At 47.4% G+C, this 27,058-nt stretch overlaps 1 protein-coding gene across 1 annotated transcript in view; it reads right to left on the bottom strand.

The window, feature by feature from the left end:
• Positions 1-27,058, bottom strand: part of FAM178B (family with sequence similarity 178 member B) — a 119,311-nt gene that overhangs the window by 17,945 nt on the left and 74,308 nt on the right. Inside the window, 2 exon segments of the mRNA XM_049784593.1 lie at positions 3,906-4,031; positions 13,994-14,081. Of these exon segments, the coding sequence (XP_049640550.1) occupies positions 3,906-4,031; positions 13,994-14,081 (214 nt within the window).

The raw sequence follows: 27,058 nt of genomic DNA, 5'->3' as shown, positions 1-27,058 counted from the left end.
ACAAAGAAACTCACTCAAACAAAGAAAGTCAACTCATAAAGTGCTCATGTATTTAATTATCTGACTGGGAAAGAGGAAATAGAGTGGGAAATTGGGGCCATAACTAGCAATGACCAGGGACTATTCTTGGCTCTGTGCTCAGAAGTGTGTCTTGGTGGGGGTTGCTTTGATTGTGATCAACCCAGCTCTTGTTTTATCCTCAACATCCCATATGGTCTTCGAGTCTGTCAGGAATAATTTCTGAGCGCAGAGCTAGGAGTAGCTTCTAACTTCTTGAGTGCCACTGGTGTGGCCCAAAATGAGAGGTGGGGGAGAGAAGAGAGAGGTGAGAAAGAGGAGAGAGAGGGATAGGAGAGAGATATAGGAGAGAAAAGTGACTTGAAAGTACTTGGGGGAACATTTATGGGACTGGGAATAGAACCTGGGTCAGTCATATACAAAGAAGTACCTTACTTCTGTACTCCCTTTTTGGCTCACCAATCATTTAGTTAAGTGGATTTTTATTTTTATTTGCATCTAATAGTACTTTGTAGTCACTCCTCGTCTGGTGCTCAGGCACTAGGGACTTCTACATATAAAGCATGTAGTCAGCCCTTTGAGCTATCTCTATAGCTACAGATGAAGAATTCCTTTTTTAGTTTTTGGGCCACTCCAGTGATGCTCAGGTGTTACTCCTGGCTTTGTACTCAGGAATAACTCCTGGCAGGCATAGGGGCCATACAGAATGTTGGGGATTGAACTTGTTGGCTGCCTACAAAATAGGTGCCTTACCCTGTGTATTATTGCTCCAGCCCGTAGAATTTTTTTTTGGAGGAAAGGAAGGGTATTGAGTCACATTTGGCACTGTTCTCATGAATCACTCCTGACAGGGCTCAGGGAACCATATGTAAGCACTGGGTCACAAACAAGGCAAGCACCTTCCCTACTGTACTTTTTCTTCAGCCCTAACAACAAAATTCTATTAAAGCTCTGATCTGATTTTCTAGGACATTGGATGTGTCTGACCTAACTGGGACTACTCAGCTTCCCTTTTTGGCAGTACTCAGAGCTTATTCCTGTCCTCTGCTCTGTACTTAGGAACCATTCCTAGAGAGGCTTGGTGGGACCATACATATGGGGTGCCAGGGATTGAACCTGTGGTATCATCTCTCGGACCTCACCAGCCTCCCTGCTTCCTAAGGACCCTACTGCTCACAAGGTCACATTGTAGCATTGCTTCTGCCGTACTTGGTGGCTAGGCTTCCCAGGCAGGCAGGTCACTAAATTATAATCATAAACAATGCACCATTATTGGCCTTTCATAAGCACGTGAAACTTCTAAAGTGAGGGCCTCCCACAGTCCTTGGCCAAGCTATAAACCCTTGTGGCCTTTAGTGACCTTACCAGACTGGGGATGCATAGCCAAATGCTGGTTAGAGGGCCCAGAGGGAAGGAGTTTTCCATAAAAGGGATAGGCAGTCAGGAGCAGGCCAGGAGGGAGTAGAAGAGGAGAGTTCAACAAATGAGAGGGAGATTAATTTGCCTGTTCATTCCTTCTTTCCTTCATTCACCTAGAGGCAAACTGGCCTTATGAGCAAGGAGATACCAGCTGTGTTCACAGTCTATGTGGAGAGACAAGTGAAAGGACAACTGCAAAGCCACAGATTCAGGGGGAGAAAGTGGTGCCCCAGGGCATCAACAGCAGCTCACCCAGCTGGGGTGGGGATGGGGGTGGGGAAATAAGCTTTCTAGGGAGAGAGAGGAGACTGCCCCAAGATGGTAGTGGAAGACCAGGGGGCCAGGACTGTAGAGCTGCTTGGAGCTAGACCACCTCCACTTCCACCTCCTCCAGGCTGGGATCTGTCCCGTCTCACTCTGGCCTTAATTTCCTTACCACACCTCATCTCATGGAGACAAAAGGGCAAGGCTTTGAGCTGTGGGGATGAAAGGCCCAGACCACTGCTGCCTGTAAAACTAGGCAGTTGACGCCACTGTTCCTTCAGTTGCTCATCTTTGAAGATGAAACATGCTGAGGCCTAAAAAGGTGTTGGCTGAGGGAGAAGTGGAGCTATTCCCCTTTCTCCGCATCAGCCACGTGGCCCCTCCCTCCAGGGGACCAAACATGCCCCTGTCCGGGATCAGATCCCAGCACTTTGGGGTGGGCAGCCTGTAAGACCTGATAGACCCTCCAGGTTTCCAAGCCCAAAGAGCCATCTCCAACATGAACGAAATGTTCAAAGACAATGAGAAAGTCAATCTCAAAGGAGATCCTCAGCCCCTCTTCTGGCGTTGTGGCTGGCCCAGAGGGGTTCTCAAGTGCACAAAGCTGAGAGGAAGGGCAGCACTTTTTTTTTGTTTGTTTTGTTTTTTTGTTTTTTGGGTCACACCCAGTAGTGCTCAGGGGTTACTCCTGGCTCTATGCTCAGAAATCTCTCCTGGCAGGCTCAGGGGACCATATGGGATGCTGGGATTCAAACCACCGACCTCCTGCATGCAAGGCATGCTATCTCTCTGGCTCCAGAGCAGCACTTTCGTTAGCTAAGGTCACAGATGTGGCACCACCAGGCCATCTGAAACAGATAGGAACAGGTCTATTCTCTCCACCAGCTCTTTCTCCTAGCCCCTGGAGGCTGGCAACCCCACCGAACATTCATCCTCTACCCAGGATCAGCTGCAGTTCCCTGGATAAAATTGGCAGAAGCGAAGGGGCAAGCCTTACCTCCTAAGGGCTCAGTGTTAGGCATGATCCAGATCCAAAGACAATCTTCCCTCATGGTTTCAGAAACATTACTGGGGGTTGGCCTGTCTTCCTAATGGGCCTCTGTGTTATTAAGTCATTAATTCTACTTATCTGATCTGCAGAATGATGCCCAAAGGCTGGACTTCTGCTCACCCACATTCAGCCTCCAGGGAGCTGTTGAATTAACACTCACTGTGGAAGATGTATATCTTCAATCATCCAGTGGGTGTGCCTCAATTCCTCACCATTCCTCAGGAGCTGGGTCTCTATTCCCTAACAGTTTCTGCTATTGTTTTGGTCTCTCCTTGTGGTCCTCAGGACCAAACCCAGGGATGCTGTATGCAAAGCATGCAAGCACTCCACTGAGCTACATCTCTGGTCTGGGACTTCCCATCTGGGACCCCTGCTTGGCCTTGTCTCCCAGAGCCACAGGTTTCAGCATTCTTTTGTATGTTTGTTTTGCGGTCACACCCTGCGGTGCTCTGACTCTGCATTCAGAAATCCCTCCTGGCTTGCTCAGGGCACCATATGGAATGCTGGGAATTGAACCAGGGTCCGTCCTGTGTTGGCCTTGTGCAAGACAAATGCCCTACGATTGTGCTATAGTTCTGGCCCCAGGTTTCAGCATTCTTTTTTTTTTTTTTTTAAACTTGATTGATTGATTGGTTTCTGGACCACACCCAGCAGCACTCAGGGGTCATTCCTGGCTCTGCACTCAGAAATTGCCCCAGCAGGTTGAGGGACCATATGGGATGCCAAGAATCGAACCAGGCTCTTCCTGGGTCGGCAGCATGCAAGGCAAATGCCCCACAGCTGTGCTATCTCTCCAGCCCTAGGTTTCAACATTCTATACCCCACAACCTGCAGGCTCTGGTGGCACTCACCCTGCATGACTTTGACTATGTCTGGCACTTGGAAAGTCAATTAAGTAGAATTCCACCCTCCACAGACTGGCTCTTCCACATGAACCTTCCGCACGTCTACCTCTATATCCCTCACCAGCACCTCAGCTCCTGCTTCCTCTTAGACTGTACTGGGGGACAGAGGGGGGTGGCACCCTGGGAGGCATGGGGGGCACAGGTCATAGAAGTACAGAAAGAGGGAGCAACTTCTGCTCAAAGCACGGGGGGTTGTGCCATATGGAGGGTTGCTCCCGTGGGAGTGGAGTGGCCGTGCCAGGACTCACCTTGTGGTCCAGCTCAACGTTGGCTTTGGGATGCGGTTCTTAGCAGGATAGCACAGACTTAGCACCCAGGTGCTGTCTGAGAGATGAAGGCCTCATGAGACTGAGAAGCCGGCTGACCAAGGATAGCTAGGGAGAAGTGGGAGAAGGAGTGAGCCCGTCACACAGAGGTGACAGGAGATCTTGGAACACCCTGCTTGTTCAATCTGGTGTCATTTCAAGTTCTGAATCCCCCAGTAGCTGCCAAGATTGGGAGATGCCTGGGTGGTCATCAGAAAGCTGAGGTCCTGTTTATACCCCGTGTTTACCAGTTTTTCCTCCAAGCAGAGAAGTAGCATTCCATATGGAGCCCATCAGGACACCTCTTGGGCTAGAGACAAAGCTACTTCCAATGGGAGTAGACACTGCAAAGGCCACAGAGCAGACCTCCCTGACACCAGCATGTACCCTCCTCCGCCCTTCTCATGGGTCATGATGAGGAATAAATATGAGCATTCCAACACTCCAGGGAAGCTATGACTGCAGCACCACCATCCTGCCAACCCCAATTCATCACTATCTCTACTCAACCTTTGACTTCCAGAGGTTTTTGACGTAAATCTATCTAAACGTTGGCCCATCTTTTTCCCCCTTCCCTCCCCAACATCAGCCCATCTTATCCATAAACAACTTATATTAGAAATGAATAAGAATGGGCTGAAGAGATAGCACAGCGGTAGGGTGTTTGCCTTGCATGCAGCTGACCCAGGATAGGCCACGATTCAAATCCTGGCATCCCATATGGTCCCCTGAGCCTGCCAGGTGCAATTTCTGAGTGCAGAGCCAGGAGTAACTCCTGAGGGCTAACGGGTGTGACCAAAAACCAAAAAAAAAAAAAAAAAGAAAGAGAGTAAGGATGAGAACTGGAGTGATAATTGATAATGCAATGGTAGGGCATTTGCCTTGCATGCAGCTGACTCGGGATCTACCCAGGTTCGATCCCTGGCATCCCATATGTCCCTTGAGCCTGCCAGGAGCAATTTTGGAGCACAGAGCCAGGAGTAACCCTTGAGCACTGCTGGGTGTGGCCCAAAACCAAAAAAGAAATGAGTAAGAACACTTCATTCCTCCAACACAATCACAGGATCATTCTCTTGACAAAATGCCGAGAATTCCTTACATGCTCTACCACCCCATACGGCTTTCTCTCATTGTTCAAATACACAGTTGTCTTATTTGAAGGGAGATTCTGCCTTAAGTACACACATTGCATGTAGCTGAGATGCCACATGCAATGAGCTAGGGCTTCCTCCCCACAGAGTCCATATGCAGCCAGCTACTCCTTGTGTTATGGCCTTCTTGGGACAGCTTTGGGCCCCAGTCAGGACTGTCCAGCTGCTCAGAAACTAACTTGTGGCTCTGGTTCCCTGGCTCCTCTGAGGTGATATCACCCTGGGGCAGGGGGTGGGGTACATAAGGAAGGAGGAGAGCAGGGGGCTCAGAGAGTCTCTTCAGTTGCAGCCAATACAGAGGCGGGGCAGAAAGGGTCAGGATGTGAGAGCCCGCCCTGTCTAGCACACCTGGTCTTCTCCCTGACTCACTTGCAGAAACCTGCTTTTCGCTGCTGCTAGCACAGGGCTCTGGAGTCTACAATAGCAACTGGGCAGCTGCGAGGAGTCAGGCCTGGGGCCTCAGCTCCTGGAAAGGACCTAGAAGTTCCTGGCCTTTAGAAGGCAGAGAAGAGGGAGAGGGAGATACACACAGGAAAGGTTCTGGGCAGCAAAGAGAGGCACCATCTGCAGCCTCAGCCAAACTGTAGCTGTGCCGCCTGGCTTAGACATTGCTAGTGTGCAGGAAGTTTTCCAAACAGCCCTGCCTGCCTGGGCTCACAGCTGTGCAGGGGCCAGCCTGCAGCCCACACCCCAGAAGCAGCTTTCTGGCAGGCAGGCTTTGCACCAGCTGGGGCCCTCCCATCTCCCAGAGGCCTGGGTGGGGCAGGATAGGAGCCACAGGCAGCTCAGAGCTCCCAGGATTCTCCACTGCATACAGCTTCACCACACTAACTGTGCAGTCTGAATTTTCTTGTTTTCCTTCTTTCACATGCAGAAAGCCCAGGTATCTGAGCACAGCACTGGGATTGCCGGGAGCAGCCCCTGAATATTATCAGGTTTTCCTAAAGCAACTATTTTTTTGGCAGACAGCCAGGAATATGACCCAAAGGGAGAGTACACACACATGCTTGGCATGTGGGAAGTGTCAAATCCTCTTCTGGCACTGCATGACTTCCTGAGCATCTCTAGGTAGCCTTCACATCCTGAGAAAGACTCAGTATGTAGAGTGCTGGTGGTAGCCCTCTGCACCAAAGGGGTCAAGCACCACTTAACCAGGCCTGAGCACTATCATCTCATGTCTTTGGCACTGTGGGGCTACATATTGCAGGGAGCACTGTGGTATCTGGCTCCTAATACATATGTTTAAAAATAAAAATTTAGGGGCCAGAGCAATAGCATAGCTGTAAGGTATGCTTTGCATGCCTTGCATGCGGCCAGCACAGGACGGACCCCAGTTGGAATCCCATCATCCCATATGGTCCTCTGTGCCAGCCAGGAGCGATTTCTGAGTGCAGAGCCAGGAGTAACTCCTGAGCACCGCCAGGTGTGACCCCAAAACAAAAACAGAAACAAAAATTACTTTATTTAAAGACCATGTTTTATATAGTTGATCATGATACACTTGTTTCCAGATAAGTGGGAGTATAATTATGGAAAAAGGAAAAATAAAAGGAAAAGAAGAAAAAAAAGAGAACAGCAACAAGAAAATGTGTGAAATTTATTGTACCTCACAATTAGGTCATTAAGTTATTGTCAAAAGGTTCAGTAAACTCTTATTACAAGTTGACCATTCTGTTACTTCTTTTTTTGTTTTTTTGTTTTGGGTTTTTGGGTCATACCAGGAAGCTCTCAGGGATTACTCCTGGCTTTATGCTCAGAAATCGCTCCTGGCAGGTTCATAGGACCATATGGGATGCCGGGATTCGAACCACCGTCCTTCTGCATGCAAGGCAAACGCCCTACCTCCATGCTATCTCTCTGGCCCCGTTGTTACTTCTTTTGTTTCTGAACATTAAATGGCTTCAGATACACATTGATGTCTAAATTGGTGTGTTCCTACGGGGATGGCACTAGTAAAAAAAAATAGAGATCAACACAGGACGAACCCAGTTCGATCCCCGGCACTACATATGGTCCCTCCGAGCCTGCCAGGAGCGATTCCTGAGCACAGAGCCAGGAGTAACCCAAGCGCTGATGGGCGTGGCCCCAAAACAAAAAAAAACAAATAAAACCCAAAACAAAAAAAAAATAGAGTTGTTATATGGTCCAGCAGTATTGATACTACTGTAATGGTAGTATATTTTGTGGAGAATGTTTTTGACTGCTAGACTTCTGAAAGTAGCAGAAAATGTGGAGGAGAGGTTGCCCCACTCACTCCAAAAAAGTTCTGGTGGTGTTAGCCCAATTACCAGCATATCTGAACTTTTGGTCAGATTGGTTTCTCTGCGGAGAGCCATACAGGAGTGGTGAAGCAGGAATATTGGCAAAGCAGTGATTGTGGTGGTGGGTGCAGCGAGTGTGATTTTGGCAAGATGGGCACATGACCCACCCCTTTCCTTCTGAGATTGGCACATTTTGACTGCAGAGCTGTCGTATCCATGATTTTTCACAATTTGGTTTACTTGTCTTTCGAGAACAGAGTGGATCTATGGAGCTAGCCAGGTGCAGACATGGCGACCTTCTAATGCAAATTTTGCAACTGTGATTAAGATTCAACTCCAATTAAAACTTCCCAGTGGAGGGGCAGAGTGTAGTACAGTAGTTAAAGTGCTTGCTTTGTACATGCTGGACCCAGCTTTGATCCCAAGTAATGCTAGGAGTAATTCCTGAATATAGAACCAGGAGTAACCCATGTGCATCTCTAGGTATGGCCCCAAAACCTAAAATACAAGACAAAAAGTAAAACTAAACCTCCCTTTGGATGGATTGGAGGGAAAGTACAGTGGGCAGGCCATCCATTTGCCTTGCATGGGACAACACATGTTCAATCCCTGACATTCCACGTGGTCCTCTGAGCCCCACTAGGAGGGATTCCTTAGCACAGAGTCAGGAGTAAGCCCTTAGCACCCCCTCCAAATAAAAACCCGTAAAGAAAAATATAAACAAAATCTCCCAGTGGAAACTCAGGGATGGTTCAAAGGCAGTGAGCACATCAGAATCTCCATAAATGAGGAAGGAGTGCAGTCTTTTTTTTTTTTTTTTTTTACGAGTACAGTCTTGATAAAGATCACCCTCACTATCTCTTTCTATCTCTCATTTTTATTTTTTGAATTTTTTTGCTCATTCTTAGCAATATTCAGGGGAGCACATGGTAAAGCAGGTGCTCTAATCACGTGCATTATCTCTTTGGCCCCTGCATATTATCTTAAGCAACTAAATATAAGCTATGTGTATATCTCTGGGTAAATACACGTATACTTTTTTGTTTTGTTTTGTTTTTGGACTACACCTGGCTGCGCTCAAGGGTTACTCCTGGCTATCTCCTCAGAAATTGCTCCTGGACGGCATGGGGGACCATGTGGGATGCCGGAATTCGAACCACCTTTGGTCCTGGGTTGGCCGCATGCAAGGCAAACGCCCTACCGCTATACTATCTCTCTGGCCCCATGTACACATTTTTTTTTAAACAAAAGCAAAATTCTCCATGATTTCAGAAAAAAATACTTCCAAAGTGATTTCAGTCTGTCAAAAATAACATGTGGCAGCAGCCTCTGCTGTTTTAAAAATTCAACTCAGGATGGATCTCAGAGAAGAAAAACATTTCTTCTAAAAGAGCACCATTCTCCTTCCTGTTTAACTTCCATTTATTCCTGGAAGTAGCCAATGCTCACAGTCTATAGGGGCATCTCCTTTTAGCCTCTGTGTGTCTGGCTCCAAAGATTTCCGAGGATTTCTGAGGCATGTTTGCCTTTGCCAAGCACCAGAAAGCTAACCTATATGAAAGCTGGGTTTCTGGGAACTTGCCTTAAATCCTTATGTGTATTCAGGCAGAGGCCTCAGGACTCAACACAACACCAAGGGGGCCATGAGTAAAGCTGGCTAAGACCCAAAGGTCAGGGGTCATTTCTGAAGAAAAAACCCAAACAAACAAACCAAAAACAAAACCAGCGGCTGGAGCAATAGGGCAGTGGAAGGGTGTTTGCCTTTCACGCAGCTGATCCAGGATGAACCTCAGTTCGATCCCGGGCGTCCCATATGATCCCTCAAGCCAGGATCGATTTCTGAGTGCAGAGCCAGGAGTAATCCCTGAGCATCACTGTGTGTAGCCCCAACCCCCCCCCCCAAAAAAAAAAAAACTCAAAAAACAAAACCAAATCCCAAGGCCAAAGAGAGGTACAAAAGGCTGGAGTACATGTTTTATCTCCTGGCTCCTGGGTCTGACCCTCTGCAATGCATGGTCTCCCAAGCACTCCCAGAAATAACCCCTGAGCAACAAGCCAGGAACAACCTCTGAGTACTGACAGGGATGTGTCTCTTCATCTCTGAAAATACAATAAAACCACCAACATCTTTTTAACTACTGGGTAAAAATGTGTAGTAACACTACCCAACTCCTAGCCATGCCAAAGTGTTACCTCTTGTCTCCCTTTTTCCCTGAAAAGAAGATTTGCCTGCAGCTTGTTTCTAAGCACTTTGGGCTGAGGTTGGTTTTTAGGCCCAAACTGGCTTTAATTTTTCCATAGCACTGAATACTGAATTGGCAAATATTTATTTCTTCCCTGATGCCTGTTTTCCCTAGTCAGGTGTTTCCCCACCTTGTCCTCTCACTTAGTGTAGCTGATGGGGCTTAACCCTAGATGTGGGGCTTGTATACTTGCTGGCAGACACCAAGCCAGTTCTGCTGGTATGTGGGAGACTGAACCCATGGCCTCATGCCTGAAAAGTGGACCTATTCCTAGGCCTGGCCAAAGGGAGTTAATGAGGAGGGGGAAATGCAGGTTCTGGAGCACAGTGGCCCTGGGGCTGAAATCCAGAATTCTGGAAAGTTGGCTGATCCCCAGGAAAGAGCGAGCCTTGAGGCTATTGCACCCTGACCACTTACAAACGCACTGCTCCTGGGGCTGGAGAGATAGCATGGAGGTAAGGTGTTTGCCTTTCATGCAGAAGGCATCCCATATGATCCCCTGTGCCTGCCAGGGGCGATTTCTGAGCATAGAGCCAGGAGTAACCCCTGAGCGCTGCTGGGTGTGACCCAAAAACAAAAAAAAAGCAAAAAACAAAAAACAAAACAAAAACAAAAAACAAAGAAAAACACAACAACATCACAAAAACAAATGCACTGTTCCTCTCCCCTGGGCTACCAGCCTGACACTGATACCAGCAAAGCCCCATGATCTGGGATTCAGGGATTCATTCCCTCTGCCAACGAGCCCTGACAACCCTCTGCCTACTCTACACCCAATTATTTCCTGCTATATAGATCTGTTCTGGACCCTGCTTGGGTACGGCTGATTGAACTGATTCCTGGATGAAGAGAAAGAGAAAGCACAGTCCTGTTATCCAGTACCAAAGCCAGGGGCAGGTGTGGTGCTAAGGCTAGCAGGCTGCCAAGGAAGGGATGAACACAGAAGCTGCCGTCAGAACCCTAGCGATTTGAATCTCAGTTCCTTGCTTTCCCACCACATCTGACCAGCAACCCGAGGTGGCCTCTGAGCCCAGACCTGACACCCTGCCTGTGCGGGGCCATGGCTTCATTGCCACTATTTGGGCTGGGAACAGGGGTCACTGCTCAAAGCTGAATGCTTAGGGCAGCAGGCTGGGATGCCCCATAGGCGGATAAGTTGGGAAAGGGCTGAGGACTGATGGGGGCAGCGGGGGTGAGCGCCCTTTGAAGGTGTGCTCAGAGAATCGTCCAACAGGCCAGACTGGAAAGGGGAGCACCTGTAGCCAGGAAAGCAAGAGGTACAGGGAGCAGCTGGGGCTTCAGTGGGGCCCAGGGAACTTGGAGGAGCCATGGGCAGGCCCGAGCGAGCCCTGTCTCCTTGCTCGCAGCCCTGCATGCAAAGTGGCCGTAGACGCCTCTTTGCAGGCTAAGCACTGACTCACTCTTGGGAGTCTGGAGAAGAAGCTGCATTGCCCGGGGCAAAGCTAATTCAGGGCCCCCAGCCAGACTGGCTTGCACCCAGGTCCCCATGTACATTGGCTCCTGAGACTCAAGGAGTCTCTCACACAGAAAGGCTTGGCCCCTGCTAGGTTCTGTGATTGTGGGCCCTGAGGAGAAACAGATCTCTCTGTCCCAGGGACCCCACAGTGTCCCTCTAGGCCCAGACCCTTCTCATCTTCCCTGTACCTCCTCTCACTCCCCAAAACCAAACCAAATTCCAAACCCTAGAATAACACTAATAGTGCAGTTTCCTTCTTTCCTTTTCTTTCTTCTACCTTCCTTCTTTTTTTGTGAAGGACTGAACCAGGGCATCTCATAGTTAAAGTAAGTGTTCAGAGTGGCCCTACCCATGGGGCTCGCTGACCTCTCTGGCCTCTGATGATCTCCACCAAGATGCACTCTGCCAATTCTCTGGGGACCCTGATGCTTCTCTGCCTACTGCTGGGCACCCTGAGACTTCTTCATGGAGATACTGTGCTATTAATCTCTCCCTCTAGGGATCCCAATGCAGGCCCCTCCCTCATCCACTCTTCCCCAGGCTCCATCTGGACACTGTTCTGGACACCAGTGTGGGATGTGTGAGGGGCCAGAGTGAGCAGAGCCATAGGGTCCTTGCTTCCAAGGAGTTGCATGTGTGCATGAATGCACCTATGCACAGACTGAACAAATAAGCAATAATCTGCAGGGAGTACCAAGAAAAACTGCAAATAGAATGCTTTGAATCAAGCTGCCAGGGAAGGCTTCCAAGGGAGCTGCAATGGAGTAACAAGAGGCTCCATTGATGCCAAGTCAGGAAAGCATTTAAGGTAGAAGGGGCTGCAGTGACAGAAATGAGGCCAGGCTGATGTGTATCCGGGTGCTGCCTTCTTTGGTCTGGGCTTCTTTGCTGAAATCAAGGCTTTCTGTTGAAGACCTTAAATGCTTGCTTTTTTGCCCATTGACCAGATAACCAGAACTATCTGCATTATCTAATAATAAAATAGGGTTTTAATTATTTTTTTACCTAAAGATATCTCTTTCGGTAATAACAAACTTGTTTTTAGAAAAAGAAACTAATTTTTCTCAATACACCTTTAAAGATTTCTAAATTGTTTTGAATCTACTCAAGTTGAGATTTTTAAGAACTTCATTTCTCATTTTATTTTTGTTTGTTTTTAGGTCACACCCGGCAACACTAAGAGGTTACTCCTGGCTCTGTGCTCAGAAATTGCTCCTGGCAGGCTTGGGGGACCATATGGGATGCTGCAAATTGAACCACCATCCTTCCTGGGTTGGCCGAGTGCAAGGCAAACACCCTGCCGCTGTGCTATCGCTCTGGCCCCCTCATTTCTCATTTGTAATAAAAAGTTTACATTTTTTTTTTTGTGTTTTTTGGGTTACACCTGGCAGTGTTCAGGGGTTATTTCTGGCTCCAAGCTCAGAAATTGCTCCTGGCAGGCACGGGGGACCATATGGGACGCCGGGATTCGAACCGATGACCTCCTGCATGAAAGGCAAACGCCTTATCTCCATGCTATCTCTCTGGCTCGTAAAGTTTACAATTTTTTGGGTTTGGTTTTGGGCCACACCTGTAGCGCTCAGGGGTTACTCCTGGCTCTATGCTCAGGAATTATTCCTGGCAGGCTCAGGGATCATATGGAATGCTGGGGATTGAACCTGAGTCTGTCCTGGGTCAGCCATGTGCAAGGCAAACGCCCTGCCATGATGCTATTACTCCGGCCCAAATGTTTACAATTTATTTATTTTTATTTTCATTTTTTTTTTATTTTTGGCCACACCCATTTGATGCTTAGAGGTTACTCCTGGCTAAGCGCTCAGAAATTGTCCCTGGCTTGTGGGAACCATATGGGACGCCAGGGGATCAAACCACGGTCCTTCCTTGGCTAGTGCTTGCAAGGCAGACACCTTACCTCTAGTGCCACCTCATCGGCCCCACAATTTATTTCTTTTAAGTTTACAATTTAATTTGTTCAAAAAAACAACAAACTGCAAATACCTGTTAATAAAGGTCTTAAGGGGCCAGAGCGGTGGTATAGCTATAGGGCATTTGACTTACATGTGGCTGACCTAGGATGGACCACGGTTCGATCCCCCGGAGTCCCATATGGTCCCCCAAGCCAGGAGCAATTTCTGAGCACAGAGCCAGGAGTAACCTCTGAGCGTCACCAGGTGTGGCCCCAAAACCAAAAAATAAGTAAAGGTCTTAAATAATTAAAAACAAATAAATAAGGGGCTGGAGTGATAGAACAGGGGGCAGGGCATTTGCCTTGCATACATCTGACCTGGGTTCAATCCCCAGCATCCCATATGGTTCCCCATGCCTACCAGGAGTAATTTATAAATGCAGAGCCAGGATTAACCCCTGAGTACTGCTGGATGTAGCCCAACCCTCCAAAAGCAAACAAAATAAAAACAAAACAAATTATAAAAAAAACCCAAACCACTAGACCATTCTCCAAGCACCCCAGCATTTTGCCTTGCCTTTCACTCAGATGGCTCAGCTGAAGGAGCCCCCCACCTTGTGCTTCAGCAAGTGTGATAGCCTGAGTGAGCATGTATGCAACACCACATGGAAGGAACACCTGCCTCAGCAATCATCATGCTCAGCAAGCACATGCAGAACATATGTAGCCATGGTTACCATCTCCAGTTGCGTTTGTGATCCCCATCACTGCAACATCATCATCATCATCATCATCAATAGCAACAAAAGGAAGATGATGGGAAGGAAATTAACTCAAATGAGTTAATGAACTCAAATGCACCTCAGTTCTCCGGGAGCAAGGTTACTAAGCTTTGGGAAAACTTTGACAAGCAAAGACTGCAGGCCGAGGCTTCACTCCCTCATGGTGTTCACACAGGCCCAGGGGAATGTGCCAACAGGAACAAAGACTCACCTGAGTCTTCTCTTGCCAGAAAGGAAGTATGTCTTGCTGGTCCAGCATCCGGGCAATGATCAGGAGACTAAGCTGGCTGCACAGCTGCCTGTGAGAGAAGGCATGAGAAGCTGAGGAAAGACAGTTCCCAGTGGGTCAGAATGTGAAGATAGGGAGTTCAAATAGGACCATTTCTTTCTGAGGAACCCTGGAAAAGGGCTTTATACCCCTTATAGGGTATTTATCATTTCATTTAGAAGAAACAAATATATATAGGGCTGTGGAGATGGCTCCAAGAGTTGAGCAATGTTTTGCACACAGGAGGCCTGGATTTGACCTCTGACACATCATGGTTCCCTGGGTGCTGCTGGGAACAATTCCTAAGCATTGAGCCAGGAGTAGGCCCTAAGCATTATTGGGTGATGCTCTCCAACACTGTCCCAAAGCATGCATGATGATAAAGTTCAAAAATAAGCAAATGGAAAAAAAAAGTGACTGGAAATTTTAGAGCAAGCATGGTGCTTTTCTTTTTCTGTTTTGTTTTGTAGCCACACCCAGCATAGTTTGGGGGTTCCTCCCAGCTCAGAGCTGCCAGGTCACTCCCTCAATGCTCAGGAGACCCAACCCAGGCTATCTGTATGCAGAGCACACCCTCACCCCTCAGTTCCTTGCAGTCCCTCCTGCCCCCCACCTTCCATTTCTTTCTTTCTCTCTGTCTGTACTTATCTGTGGACACACACTGAGAAAGGACATAGACCCTTAGTTTTGATATTCGCCAGTTTTAGAATCTTGAGCAGACATAGGTGGTGAGTGACCAACTAAAGACAGCCCTTTGGAGGAACCCCTCCCCTCAAATAAACCCAGGTCTCAGAGTGGCAGTGGTGAGGCCTTGACTTTCAAGAGTTCCTGTGCCCAAGCTCAGTCCCATGAGCAAAAGAGGCTGTGGGGCCTGAGCAGAGGGATGCCTCCCCAGCATGCACAGCTCATCATCAGATAGGAGGGCACCTATGCTGGTAGCTGAACCTAGGGGACAAAATACACATGGGACAGAGGCCCACGAGGCCTTCAGTCCTGGGCCACAATGCAGCTCTTATGAAACCAGAGACTCTTTAGCTCAGACAGCTGTGCTAGGCTCCTGGATTTCCCTCTAAATATCTCTGATTTTCTCTAGATGCAGCTAACAGCTGGGGCTCTGCTTCTTCAGGGACAAGGCTCAGTGAGAGAAGGAAGAGGAGATCAAACAAAGAGGGTCAGGAAAGGCAGGGACAAAGCCTGGGAGATCAGATGCAGGGAAGGCGAGCCAGGCCTACAGGAGGCTCTGGGTGTATTCTCCCCCATACTCCTTAGCCATAGCAAAGGAGGACACAATCCTGGCACCACCACAATACCAGTAGGCCGCAAGGGCAGCCCCATTCTTGACTCCTGTACAATGCTGCTATAGGAGAAGCCGAGCAGAGGTCTCAAAGATGGAAGAAGTGTATGAAGCACTGACGTGGAACTGACTTTATTTATATTTTATGTGGAGGTGTAGGGATTGTTGGGGTTCATCCTATCTGTGCCCAGAAGTTACCCCTGACAGTACTCAGGGAACATATCAAGCAGGGAATTAAAACAGGGTCAGCTGCATATAAGGCAAATTTTTAGCCTTATACTATCCTTCTGATCCCAAGAATTGACTCCTGAGGAGAAATGCTCTTAGTTAACAACCTGTTAAGGCAGCACCCTGTTACTACCAGAAGATCCCTGGAAGAAACATAGGGATGAAAGGGTCCAATGCATAGTCAGCATTAGGCAGCACTGAGAAATGATGTTTTCCCAAAGAAAGACTTGGAGAACAGGATGGGTGGTGGCTGTTTCCCAGCTGGTGCTGAAGGCTCCACTAGAACTTCCTGGGGACCTGCTATAGCAGAAGCCTGTAAGAGAAGATGAGTGCTGGGAACAGCTCAGGGTAAAGTGGCTTCCCCAAAGTAGAATGACGGGTAGGTTTATTTTTGTAGATAGCACTTAGTCCAGCAAGTGGGTTCAATCATCAAAGCCAGTGAATCCAGGTTAAAAAGAGACACAGCAGTGGCAGTCAGGGTCAGCAGATAGCACAAGGGTGGAATGACAAGAGCTAGGACAGTGTCGGCAGTGGGGACACTCACACAACTTTGGATAAAGTGGGTGCAGCCAATCTGGTAAAGTGACAGGAGCCCTATGATACTCCACACTTCTGGGGACTTTTGTTACATGAGCAATGTTAGAGCTCCAAAGACCCCAGAGACTGGGGCCTGAGAGACTGGACTGAGAGACAGTTCAGGGGGGTGAGTCCCTGCATGCAGCCAATCCTGGCTTAATTCTGAAAGCACATATGATCCCTCCAAAACAGAAAAGAGTGACCTCTGAAGCACAGAGTCAAGGGAGGCCCTGAGCCAAATGTGTTCTCCCCACCTTGCAATAAAAGAAGGTAAAACAGCCAGGGCACTGCACACTACTCAGTCATCCATGTGAGGACTGTAAAGGAGTAAGGACGACACGGCAGGACAAAGGGCATGTGTGAAAGAGGAAACAACAACAACAAAAAAAACAGCTGTGAATGTTTTAATTTAGACTAAGTATGAAAATGGGCAAGACCAGCTGGTGGAAGTTGAGGGGGCAGGTTCTGTTCACATCTGGTTCCTGATCTGGGTGCAGGTGACCCCACGGAACCCACACAGAGACTGGCCTTCCTAACTGTGCGTAGTTCTCGCCGCTATCACAGAAAAAGACTTGGAAAAGACTTTCAGATGGGGACTGGGGGGAGAGGGGTTGCAGACGACTAGATTTAACCATAAAGAGGACGCACAGTGACATTTGAAATGATCAGAACCAAAGAATAATGTTCTTTAATGTAAGTCTGGTGCATGCAATACTGGTGTTTATCAGGGACCAACCCTCCCCAGCCATATGTGATGGAGGCTGCACACTGATTGCCCTGCCTGCCTTTAAACTGAACTCCTTTCTGCAGAAAGCCTGTGGCTTTCCCAGAACCCAGAGGAGAGGCAGCCCCCAAAAGGCTGGCTGACACACCATGGCAGAGAGAATGAGTGCCCCTTGGCCAGCTGGACCCCTGACCCAGCCTCCCCGTCCCCCCTACTCCATTGCTTCCTCAACAGTCAGGACTGGCTCTCCAGCTGTTGGGCAGCAGCTGAGTAGGAGCACAGTGGGAGGTAGCTGGTCCCTTTCAGGCTCTGAGTAGGAGCAGGGAGTCAGAAGTCCACATCTGGGCTTCATTAATTCCCTACCCAGGATTGCCTGCCAGGGAGTGGGAGATTGTGTGTGTGTGTGTGTGTGTGTGTGTGTGAGAGAGAGAGAGAGAGAGAGAGAGAGAGAGAGAGAGAGAGAGAGAGAGAGAGAGAGAGAGAGAGAGGAGAAGAGAGATTTATACTGGCAGCCCTAAAGAGAGCCAGAAGTGGAGTGGATTCAAGGGTGGGTGGGTCAGGGCAAGGCGGTTGTCTGAAAAAAAGAGGAAAAGTCTCAGAAAAAGCACAGAGGGGTGAACAGTGGAGGAAAAAACCCACATCTGAGTGGGGCATGCCCTTGCCGGCCAGCTGCCTGCCCACAATCTCCTTTCATCTCATCCCAGGCTGCCCCATGGACACTCATCCACCACCCCTCTTTTCCAGCTCTGTGCTCCTGGGACTCAGGGTCCACCTTTGCCTTCACTCTGATAACTTATTTCACTGAGGAGAAAGAGCAAGAACTCAGCCCACTTATTACCCCGAATCGAATCGTGCAGCAGGCAAGCATGGGGCCAGGCAGAGATGGGTTGGGGTTCTTTCTCCTTCTGACCCTCAACTAAGGCCTTCCCCAGAACTCAAACCAGAGCAGGAGGGGGGACAAGGGAGGGAAGGAGGGAGGAGTTCAAAGCAGCCCCCAAGGCCATCCCAGCTCAGTCATATAAGGCAATGCAGGCTGGAGCTGTGTGAGCAACAGGCCACCTCCCCTGGGCCTCTGCAAGACCAGGACACTGGATCAGCACTCAGAAGAGCCCCAAAACTTCAGAAGTTTGGGGATAACTTTTCTCAATTCTTAGTGGTAATGGCACTCTGCTCTGCAGCAACTCCCTCCAGCACTGGCTTGATGGAGCTGGCAATGGAGAGTGTTCCAGAAATTAGGGGGAGCCCAGGACAGTGAAGCTGGCACCTGAAGCTGCTGCCCTCTCTGACAGCCTGAGTCCCTCATCATCACGCTTTCCAAGAGAAATGGCCCTGCCAAGGCTGAACTACCCTAAAAGGCTGTCAGGCTTCTGGCCAAAGGCGTGAGCTGCCTTTTCCATGTCTCTCAGGCAGTTCAGGAAGCAAGTGTAGGGCCCACTCCACTGTGGGCAAGCTGCCCGCACCAGTCTCAGGGGTTTGTCCAGGACTACTTCTTATGCCACCTGTGCCTCCTTCCTCTGGGAGGAAGCAGCAGCATCAGGTTTGAGAGGTTGGGGAGCTCTCAGTCTGTCAAGGCCCTCGGACACACACACACACACACACACACACACACACACACACACACAGAGGGAGTATGCAGTGGAGGGTATGCAGCACAACACACTCATGCCAAGGGATCACCTACAACCATCACTCACTGGCCCAGTTAATCCAGGCCAGAAGCTGACCTGAGAGCATAGGCCATGTCCATTTCCATTCACCTCACCAATAGGTGGAATACTCAGGGCCTGGAAGTCAGAGGAGGTTGGGGAGGGGTCTGCAAGGCTTTTCTGGAGTGCAGGTAACATTTTGTGTTCATTGATGGCCCTGCAGAAGAATCTAAGATACCACCAAGGATGTGTCCTTTCCCAAATAACAAGTTCTAATGTTTTGTAGTGCTGGATGGAACTCAGAATCTCTCACATATAAGACAAGTGCTCTAGCTTGGAGCATCCCTTTTTCCTGGGAGCTTTTATACTACTTTCTATCTCAGCCACTGCATGTCCAGAAGGCTCACTAGTGTATCAAGTTCATATGTGCAATTGCAACCAGAATCTATATTTCTTATCTTACTCCCTGGCCTCCACCTTTTCTTCTCCCCTTTGTTGTTATGATCAAAGCCCCCAGAAACTTCAGCTTAGAGAGCACCATAGAGAACCTTAAGTAGCACCTCTTAGTTTACTTCCCAGGGTCCCCTTGCACTTGCCACAGCCCCCTACTTCAGGAATAGCAACCCCACAATCTCTACACAATCCGGGGGCTGCAGGCCAGGGGGCAGTCACTGTCCCACCAAGAGGGCAGGCAAGAAAGGACTAGAGTGGGTTTCAGGCTTCCTGGAAAGCCTCCTGCCCGCTCTCTCCAGCACTGCACTGCTAACAGATTGAGTCGAGAATCTTTCTCACACATCTCGCTGTCAGATTCCATTTCCCTGACTCTGTTCTTAATTGAGCAGCTGGGGCTCTCTTTTTGGCTCAGCCCCTCTCCCCCACCAGAAGCTGGTGAGAACTTTTAGAATTTTTGCTCTGCTGTTGACCCTGTTTGCCCTTGTGCCATTAAGGTCCCTTCTAGGCTATGCTGGCTATGCTGGCCAGCCCAGGAATGACATTGAGCCAGCAATACCTCAGATAGACTCCATCTCCCTGCAAGCCACAGGGTACAAAAGGTAAATCACCCAATGGAGAGCAGAGACTCCTCTCTGCACTGCACTCACTGTTTGGCCTGTTGAAAAGTAACAGGGATAGAGTGCTACCCAAGATAGCATCTTGGGTAGGGTACTTGCTTTGCATGCGGCTGATCCAGAGTTGATTCTTAACACCACTTATGGTCCCTTGAGCATCATAAAGGGTTAATTCCAGAGCACAGAACTAGAAGTAAGTCTGCTGGGTTAATTCCAGAGCACAGAACTAGAAGTAAGTCTGCTGGGTGTGGGCCAAAAACATTTAAAGAAAAAAATAACCAAACAAATAAAGTAGGGGCCGGAGAGATAACACAGTGGTAGGGCCTATGCCTTGCAGACAGTGGACCCAGAACGTATGGTGGTTCAAATCTCAGCAGCCATCCAAGAGCGATTTCTGAACACAGAGCCTGGAGTAACCTCTGAGCACTGCTGGGTATGACCCTCCCAAAAAACAAAAACAAAAACAAAAAAGTAAACAATTACTTTATACAGCTAAGCATCTAGGATGTATCTTTCCAATCCTTAAAGGTCTCACTTCCTTTCCTCCATTTGTGCTCATCACATCCCATCAGGATCATGTTGAGGGATGCCATCTTTCCTTAGCTCTCCTCTGAGGTCTCCAAAGGTATCCCTGGAGGGAACCCACCAGATGCTGTTGTGGTTTCTTCCCACTATCTCCCATTTCAAAGCCTTTGCATCTCTCATTGAAGTAAAACTATAGGACAAAAGACAGAGCCAGGCAGGCACTATGGCATGGCAATGAGCTCTGTAGGGTTCCCCTCTCATCATTCCTCACAGCAAAGTGAGCCAGGCCCCTAGGCCCACATGTACAGGCTATCTTTTCATAATTGGCTACTAAAAAGAGTTTCTATCCTCTTTTAGAAATTTAGGAGAGCCGTAAGGGCCTCTCCTAGAAGAGATAAAAGCTTCATGATGCATGTTGGCTGACAAAAGACTGAGGGTTCCTCAAGAGAAGATGCCAAGGATGGTCTGTGCTTGGCCTCTGGACAAGGAATGTGAACCAGACTAAGAGCAGAAGGTGGCTAGGAAAGAGGTCTCCAGTAAGGGGGCAAAATCTCATCATGTGCTGGGTAACTGCAAGGTTTTAGAGTACAAGGGTAGGGTGGGAAAGGCAAGTGGGTCTGCAAAGACAGGAGTTTTCAGGAAGAGCCAGGTGGAGGAGAACATAGTGGGAGTGCAGAGACTCCAGGGGAAGGAGGAAGAGGGTATTGTGGGAGTGCAGAGGTTCCAGGACAAGGGCATAGTTCAGAGGCTCAAGGGATAGAAGATACCATCTTGGGCTTCAAGCTATGGGAAGGGCAGGTGTGCATGCGAGATAGGGTCATGGGGGCCCTACCAGGTGGTCCTTCTTGGCAGACAGTGGGTCCATTCTGAACTCAAAGTATTTTTCCATGTGAATCTGGTGCTTCATGGGTCTAGTCAAAGATAATGACCAGGGTTCTTTTAAACCATTGGGTCTGGGCCTCGGGCTGGAGGTGTGTACCCTCCCTGTTGTGAAATTCTTTTTTGTTTTTTAGTTTTGGGGCCACACCCAGTGGTGCTCAGAAATTATTCCTGGCAAGCTCCGGGTACCATCTGGGATGCTGGGGATTGAATTCAAGTCAACCATGCACAAGGCAAATGCCCTATCCACTGTGCTATCACTCTGATATGTCCTGAGAGCTGTAGGGCTACATGGGATCACAAGAGTTCTGACTCTCCTAGAACCCCATTTGTAAGCATCTCTTCTTGCTTCTGAGCTCTTACTATTGCTGGTTCTTCATGGAATTGGAAAGGAGAGGTAAAGAGGAAAGGAGAGAAAAGTGAGAACCTTGGGAGCAGAACACCAGCTTTGTGTTCCTGAAGAGGCAAATAGAAGGAAAGTAGGATACTTGCTGTGGGTGGGAACTGCAGCACTATGAAGCCTGGGATCTACTCTGGCTCACAGGAAGTTGCCAGCAATTCACAGTGGATCCTGTGGTGTGTGTGTGTGTGTGTGTGTGTGTGTGTGTGTGTGTGTGTGTGTGTGTGTGTGTGTGTAGGTACAAGGCATGTGCCACTCTAAAAAACATGCAGGACACAACTAAGAGGTACAACCCAGAACCCAGGCAAGCACCACAACTGAGGGCGTGTGTGAACCTTGGTCATCTTCAAAGAAAGAAAGGAACAAGAAAATCATACACTCTTTTTGTTTTGTTTTGGTCATTCCAGAGATCAAACCCAAGGTTTCACACATGAAAGACATGTGCTCTACACTGAAACACTTACTCAGCCACTAAAAATCTTGATATAAAAAAGCTAAAATGGGGCCAGAGCTATAGCACAGTGGGTAGAGCATTTGCCTTGTACGGAGCCAACCTAGGTTCGATCCCTGGCATCGCATATGGTTCTGTGAGTCTGCCAAAAGTAACTTCCGAGCACAGAGCCAGGGTTAACTCCTAAGAGCTGCTGGGTGTGGCCCAAAACCCAAAGATAAATAAAAATAAAAGCTAAAATGTGGAGCTGGAGAGATAGTATAGCAGAGATAGTATAGCCTTTATGCAGTTGATCAGGGTTTGATCTCTGGCATTCTGTATGATACCCAAAGCACCGCCAAGAGTAGCCCTTGAGCATCATTGGGTATTGTTCTCTGCCCTGACCAAAAAAAAAAAAAAAAACAAAAAAAACAAAAAAAAAACAAAGATATTGGGACAGGAGACATAGTATAGAGGGAAAGAAACATGCCTGAATCCAGCTCAATACCTGAAGCTGCATATGGTTCCTTGAGCACCACCAGGAGTGATCCCTGAGTACAGAGTTAGAACTGCACTGAGGTCAGACTGGGTGGCTTCAAAATCCCAATAAATACAGAAAGTAAAATAGAAAATTATCCTTTAAAAAAACACTTAAAACCTCTGGTGTGTGTGTTTATTTATTTATATGATAAAAATCAGAAGAGTCAACAGTGGACTCTCCTTATTTATCAAACATTTTATAAGCACCATAACTAGTCCCTGTTCTAGGTACAGAATAGGGAGGTAGTATCTAAATAAATGCCAGGAACATTTGATATTTGAGAAGTTTATGAAGAACAAAAGAGTAAGGAAGCTCTTAGTGATAGTACAGCAGGTTTGGTGTTTGCCTTACATGCAGCCAACCCATGTCTCATCTCTAGCTTACCATATGGTCCCTGGCACACTGCCAGGAGTAATTCCTAAGCATTTATGGGCATGGTCCCACCCAAAATAAGCAAAGTAAAGAATAGGCTGTTTCTAGACAGCCCCTAGGTGGGTGCATATGAGGTGAGAACTCCTAGCTGGTGACATCTGGTTTGGTCAGAGAACACAATGGTGTTAAAGTATACACTTCTAACCAGTGTAAGAGCTTGAGTGTGCAAGAGTGCACGTGCATGATCGCACTGTTTGCATGTGTATATGATTATACATATGATTATATATGATTGTACATGGCTGCCAGTGTATATGAGCCCATATATATGAGTCTATGTGGTTTTGTACATACTGCATGCATGTTTGTATACATGTATGCCTGACAATGATTGTACATTGGAATGAGCACATGTGTGCACATGTATGCCTGGTGTATACATGATATACGTGACTGCATTGTGTACATGTTTGTGTGAGCGCACAAATATGTGATGTGTGCATGAGTGTGCATAGGTTTGGATGTCTGTGAAGTGTGCTGGAAGGTGAGTATATCTGTGTGTTTGTGTGTATTTTGTGTCAGTGTATAAATGTGTGTGTGTATGTGTGTTGTGTGTGTATCTGTGCTGGTGTAGAACGATAGAATTGTTGGTTAGTGCTAAAGCAGTCAGTATCCCAAGACTGTAACAGTTCCTTGTACAACAACCAACTTCCTTTCTGGAATCAGTCTTGGCACTGTGCACTGTGTAGCAGCCACCTATGGGAGAGGGAGAGAGAGAAAGGAGAAGGGAGAGAGAGGTGGGAGGGAAGGAGGGAAAGAGGGAAGGAGGGAAGGAGGGAGGGGGAGGGCAGAGAGAGAGTTAGTTAGGGGAGTGGGGATGCTAACTCAAAACCACAGTTGACTACTCAGGCTGTAAAAGAGAATCAGATGTTCCTTCTGATTCAATCTGGAAAGACTGCCAAAACACACCTAGAAGCAAAAGGCAGGGCAAGGAAAACAAGACATAAGCAATGGGGACAGGCTGGGTGGCCAGGCAAAGGCCAGGGAAAGGCTCCACATCTACTCCTGGGGCCTTGTAGATTGAGTTTAACTTGAATGCTTTACCTACCTAGAAAAAGAAACAAAATCATTGCTCAGAAAAGACATAAAAGCCCCCAAGAGGCACCTTGTTTATAGGGGCTGTCCTGCTAAAAGCACTTGCCCCAGTTGGGGCAACGCTCTTCTGTGTGACTTACTTCTGCATCCCAGGGTTTGGCCCAGAGGTCCTATCCAAGAGTTCAGTCCCTGAGACTTTTGCCCACTTTTGTACTCAGATGACAGGCATCATAAGTTTATATTTGACAAAAGGAACTTCACATATGCTGGGAAAGAATGGATTATTAAGACATCCCTTCTCCGAAACTTGTGTTGGGACAGAGGATGTGGTTTTATGGCAGAGTACTTGCCTTGCTTATGTGAGCCCCAGGGTCCCGTCCCTCCCCACAATAATATTGCCTTTTATTCCCCTAAAGTGCTAGGTTCACCAGGTTTTTTGTTTGTTTGTTTGTTTTTAATATGTTTTTGACCAAGTGATCGTTAGGGGATGATATGAAATGCTAGTGATTAAACTTCGGTTAGCTCTGTGAAGTTAAGAACCCTACTTGCTGTACTATCTCTTTAGCCCCAGGTTCACTTCTTGGGGGGTGGGGGTGGGGCAGAAAAAAAATCAAATTAGATTTCTAACTCTTGCCTACAAAAGTTTCCAGATGGAATTAAAGAATTGAGAGAAGGGGCTGGAAAGATAGCATGGAGGTAGGGTGTTTGCCTTGCATGCAGAAGGACAGTGGTTTGAATTCTGGCATCCCATATGGACCCTGAGCCTGCCAGGAGAATTGAGAGAAAAAGCTATCTGGGGACTGAAAGAAAACACAGAATTTTAAACTTTTATTTATTTGTTTTGTTTTCTGAGCCACTCCTAGCAGTGCTCAGGGATTACTCCTAGTTCTGCATTCAGGAATTACTCCTAATGGTACTGTTGAACCATATGGCATGAAAAGCAAATGCCCTACTTGCTGTCCTATCTCTCCAGCTCCCAAAACACAGTATTTTAATGTGGAAAGGCCTACATAATCACAATCAACTTATTATTAATGCAACTTTTCTATATATCCAGATTTATTCTAAAATAAGAAGTTTAAGGTTTGAAAAGAGTACAGGCGCTTGTCTTACATATGGCCAATCTAGGTTTGATCTCTAGTACCATAAATGGTTCCCTAAGCACCACCATAAATGATTACAGATAAAGGAGAAAACCTTTAACACCAATGGGTGTGATTAGAAAACCAAAATAAAATATTTTTATTGTAATCCAATAATAAATTTAAAATAAAAATGTTTTTAGTTCACTGAAAGATGACAGTATTTTCTTATTTTTTTGTGGTACCATGGATTGAACATGTAAGTCAGGAGTTACAACTCTGGTCCCCCATCAAAAGATAAACATAAAGGCATTAAGAGAATAATTTGCAGCTTTAGGAGAAAATACTATCCAAAACATATAATAAGCAATCAACAAATTAATATAAAAGAGAAATTACATGAAATAAAATGGGCAAGGAATATCAAGATATGATTTAAAAGAAAAGAGAAATACAAAAGACCAATAATCATGTAAGATTCTTAGTTTGGGGCCAGAGTGATAGTGCAGGGTAAGGTGCTTGTATCTCATATGGTGCCTGGCATCCCATATGGTCTCCCCAAGCACCACTAGAAGCGATCCCTGATTACAGAGCCAGGAGTAAACCCTGAGCACCGCTGGGTGTGGCACAAAAACAAGTAAAAACTAACACACAATTTCAGTTTCACTGGCAATTACAGAACCACAACCACTCTTGTGCTTAGGAGTAGTACTGAGCACAAAGCCAGGAGTAAGTCCTCAGCATGTCTGGATGTGGCCCACTCCATACCACCCCACCTTGCCAAATCAAAGAAATTCTTAGAATCTGTGACTTAAAATGGAATTTAAGCAAAACTAGTTTTACCATACACTAATAGATATAAATAAAAGTGCATACAGCTTTATTTTGTTCTCTGGCTGTGAAAGCATCACGAAATTTCTAAATAGGGACCCCAAAACACATTCAACCACCATTTGTATCCTCCATTCATTGTTTTCCTATCCTGCTCGTTCTACTTCTGGGCTGAGGGTAGAATGAATGCACATTCACTGCAAGACACAATCAGTGCCTCCGTGCCCCCAAACCCCTCTCCCAGGGTTGTTTATTTCAGTTTTTGGTGTTTGGCCTCCTCAGTGATTCTGGGGGCCACCAAGCTGCACCTGGCAGTGCTCAGGAGGCTTTGTGGAGCTGAGATGGAGCTCAGGTCTGCAAGCATGCCTGGCACACACTATAGCTCTCTGAGCTAGCTCTACCTGACACAATGAACCTCTCATAAACTTTAAGGATATAGGAGGATACGTGAGTCCAAGACAATTTATACATCCCAGGGTAGATGCAGTCAAGTACAAACCCCCACACAGATAGGGGTTTCAGCTAGAAACCTCTTGTTTCTCATCAACATTATAAGGAATCAATATTGGATAAAATGTTACTCAAGTATCTACTGTACATGCATGAAAGTGAAGGAGGAAACAAACAATGTGATTTTGCTGGAGCTAACTGGCTACTGGGAGCAGTATAACCCAGTCCTAGAGGCTAGGTGGAGAGCTTGGTGAGGGCCATCAGCGGGTGTGGGAGCTGGAGAGGCAAGGATTACAATCATGATTTCCATGGAGTGCAGAGACTAGGACGGAGTTAGTGACATATGCTGCACCAATATCTATGAGGGGAAGTGGAAGGATGAGACAGAAAGCTGAGGGCAGGATGGGAAAGAGGAAGCTGATGGGCTAAAGTTACTCAGACAAGGTACTGCATTCATGGGGTGACATGAAAAGGCAGTTCTAATGTACAAGTCAGGATTCAGAAGGCCAAACGGATAGAGATCGTGAAGTGTGATTGGGAGAAATATCTATAATTATGAGTTCTACTAGCAGAAGTGTGGGTTCCCTGGTGGGGCTAAGCAGGAACCTAGATGCAGAGCTGTGATACAGATGGGATAGAAAGAGTCCCGGAGAGGGGGCACAGCCGAAGCCTAGAACATTGGTGCCTTCTGTCAATCAATGAGTATGGGTGCCTAGCCCAATTGCACTCAGAATGAAGGCAATGGCTGTGGCAAGGTGTGAGACTGAATTAAAGCCAACTTTTTTGTTTGCAGCCAGAGTTAACAGTACAGCAGGTAAGGAAGGCACTTGCGCATGGTCAACCCAGAGTTTAATCACTGGCATCCCAT

This window comes from Suncus etruscus, chromosome 12 (genome assembly GCF_024139225.1).
Source record: "Suncus etruscus isolate mSunEtr1 chromosome 12, mSunEtr1.pri.cur, whole genome shotgun sequence".
NCBI lineage: Eukaryota > Metazoa > Chordata > Mammalia > Eulipotyphla > Soricidae > Suncus > Suncus etruscus.
The sequence above is the reverse complement of the archived record's forward strand: the minus strand, read 5'-3'. Positions and strand labels throughout refer to the sequence as shown.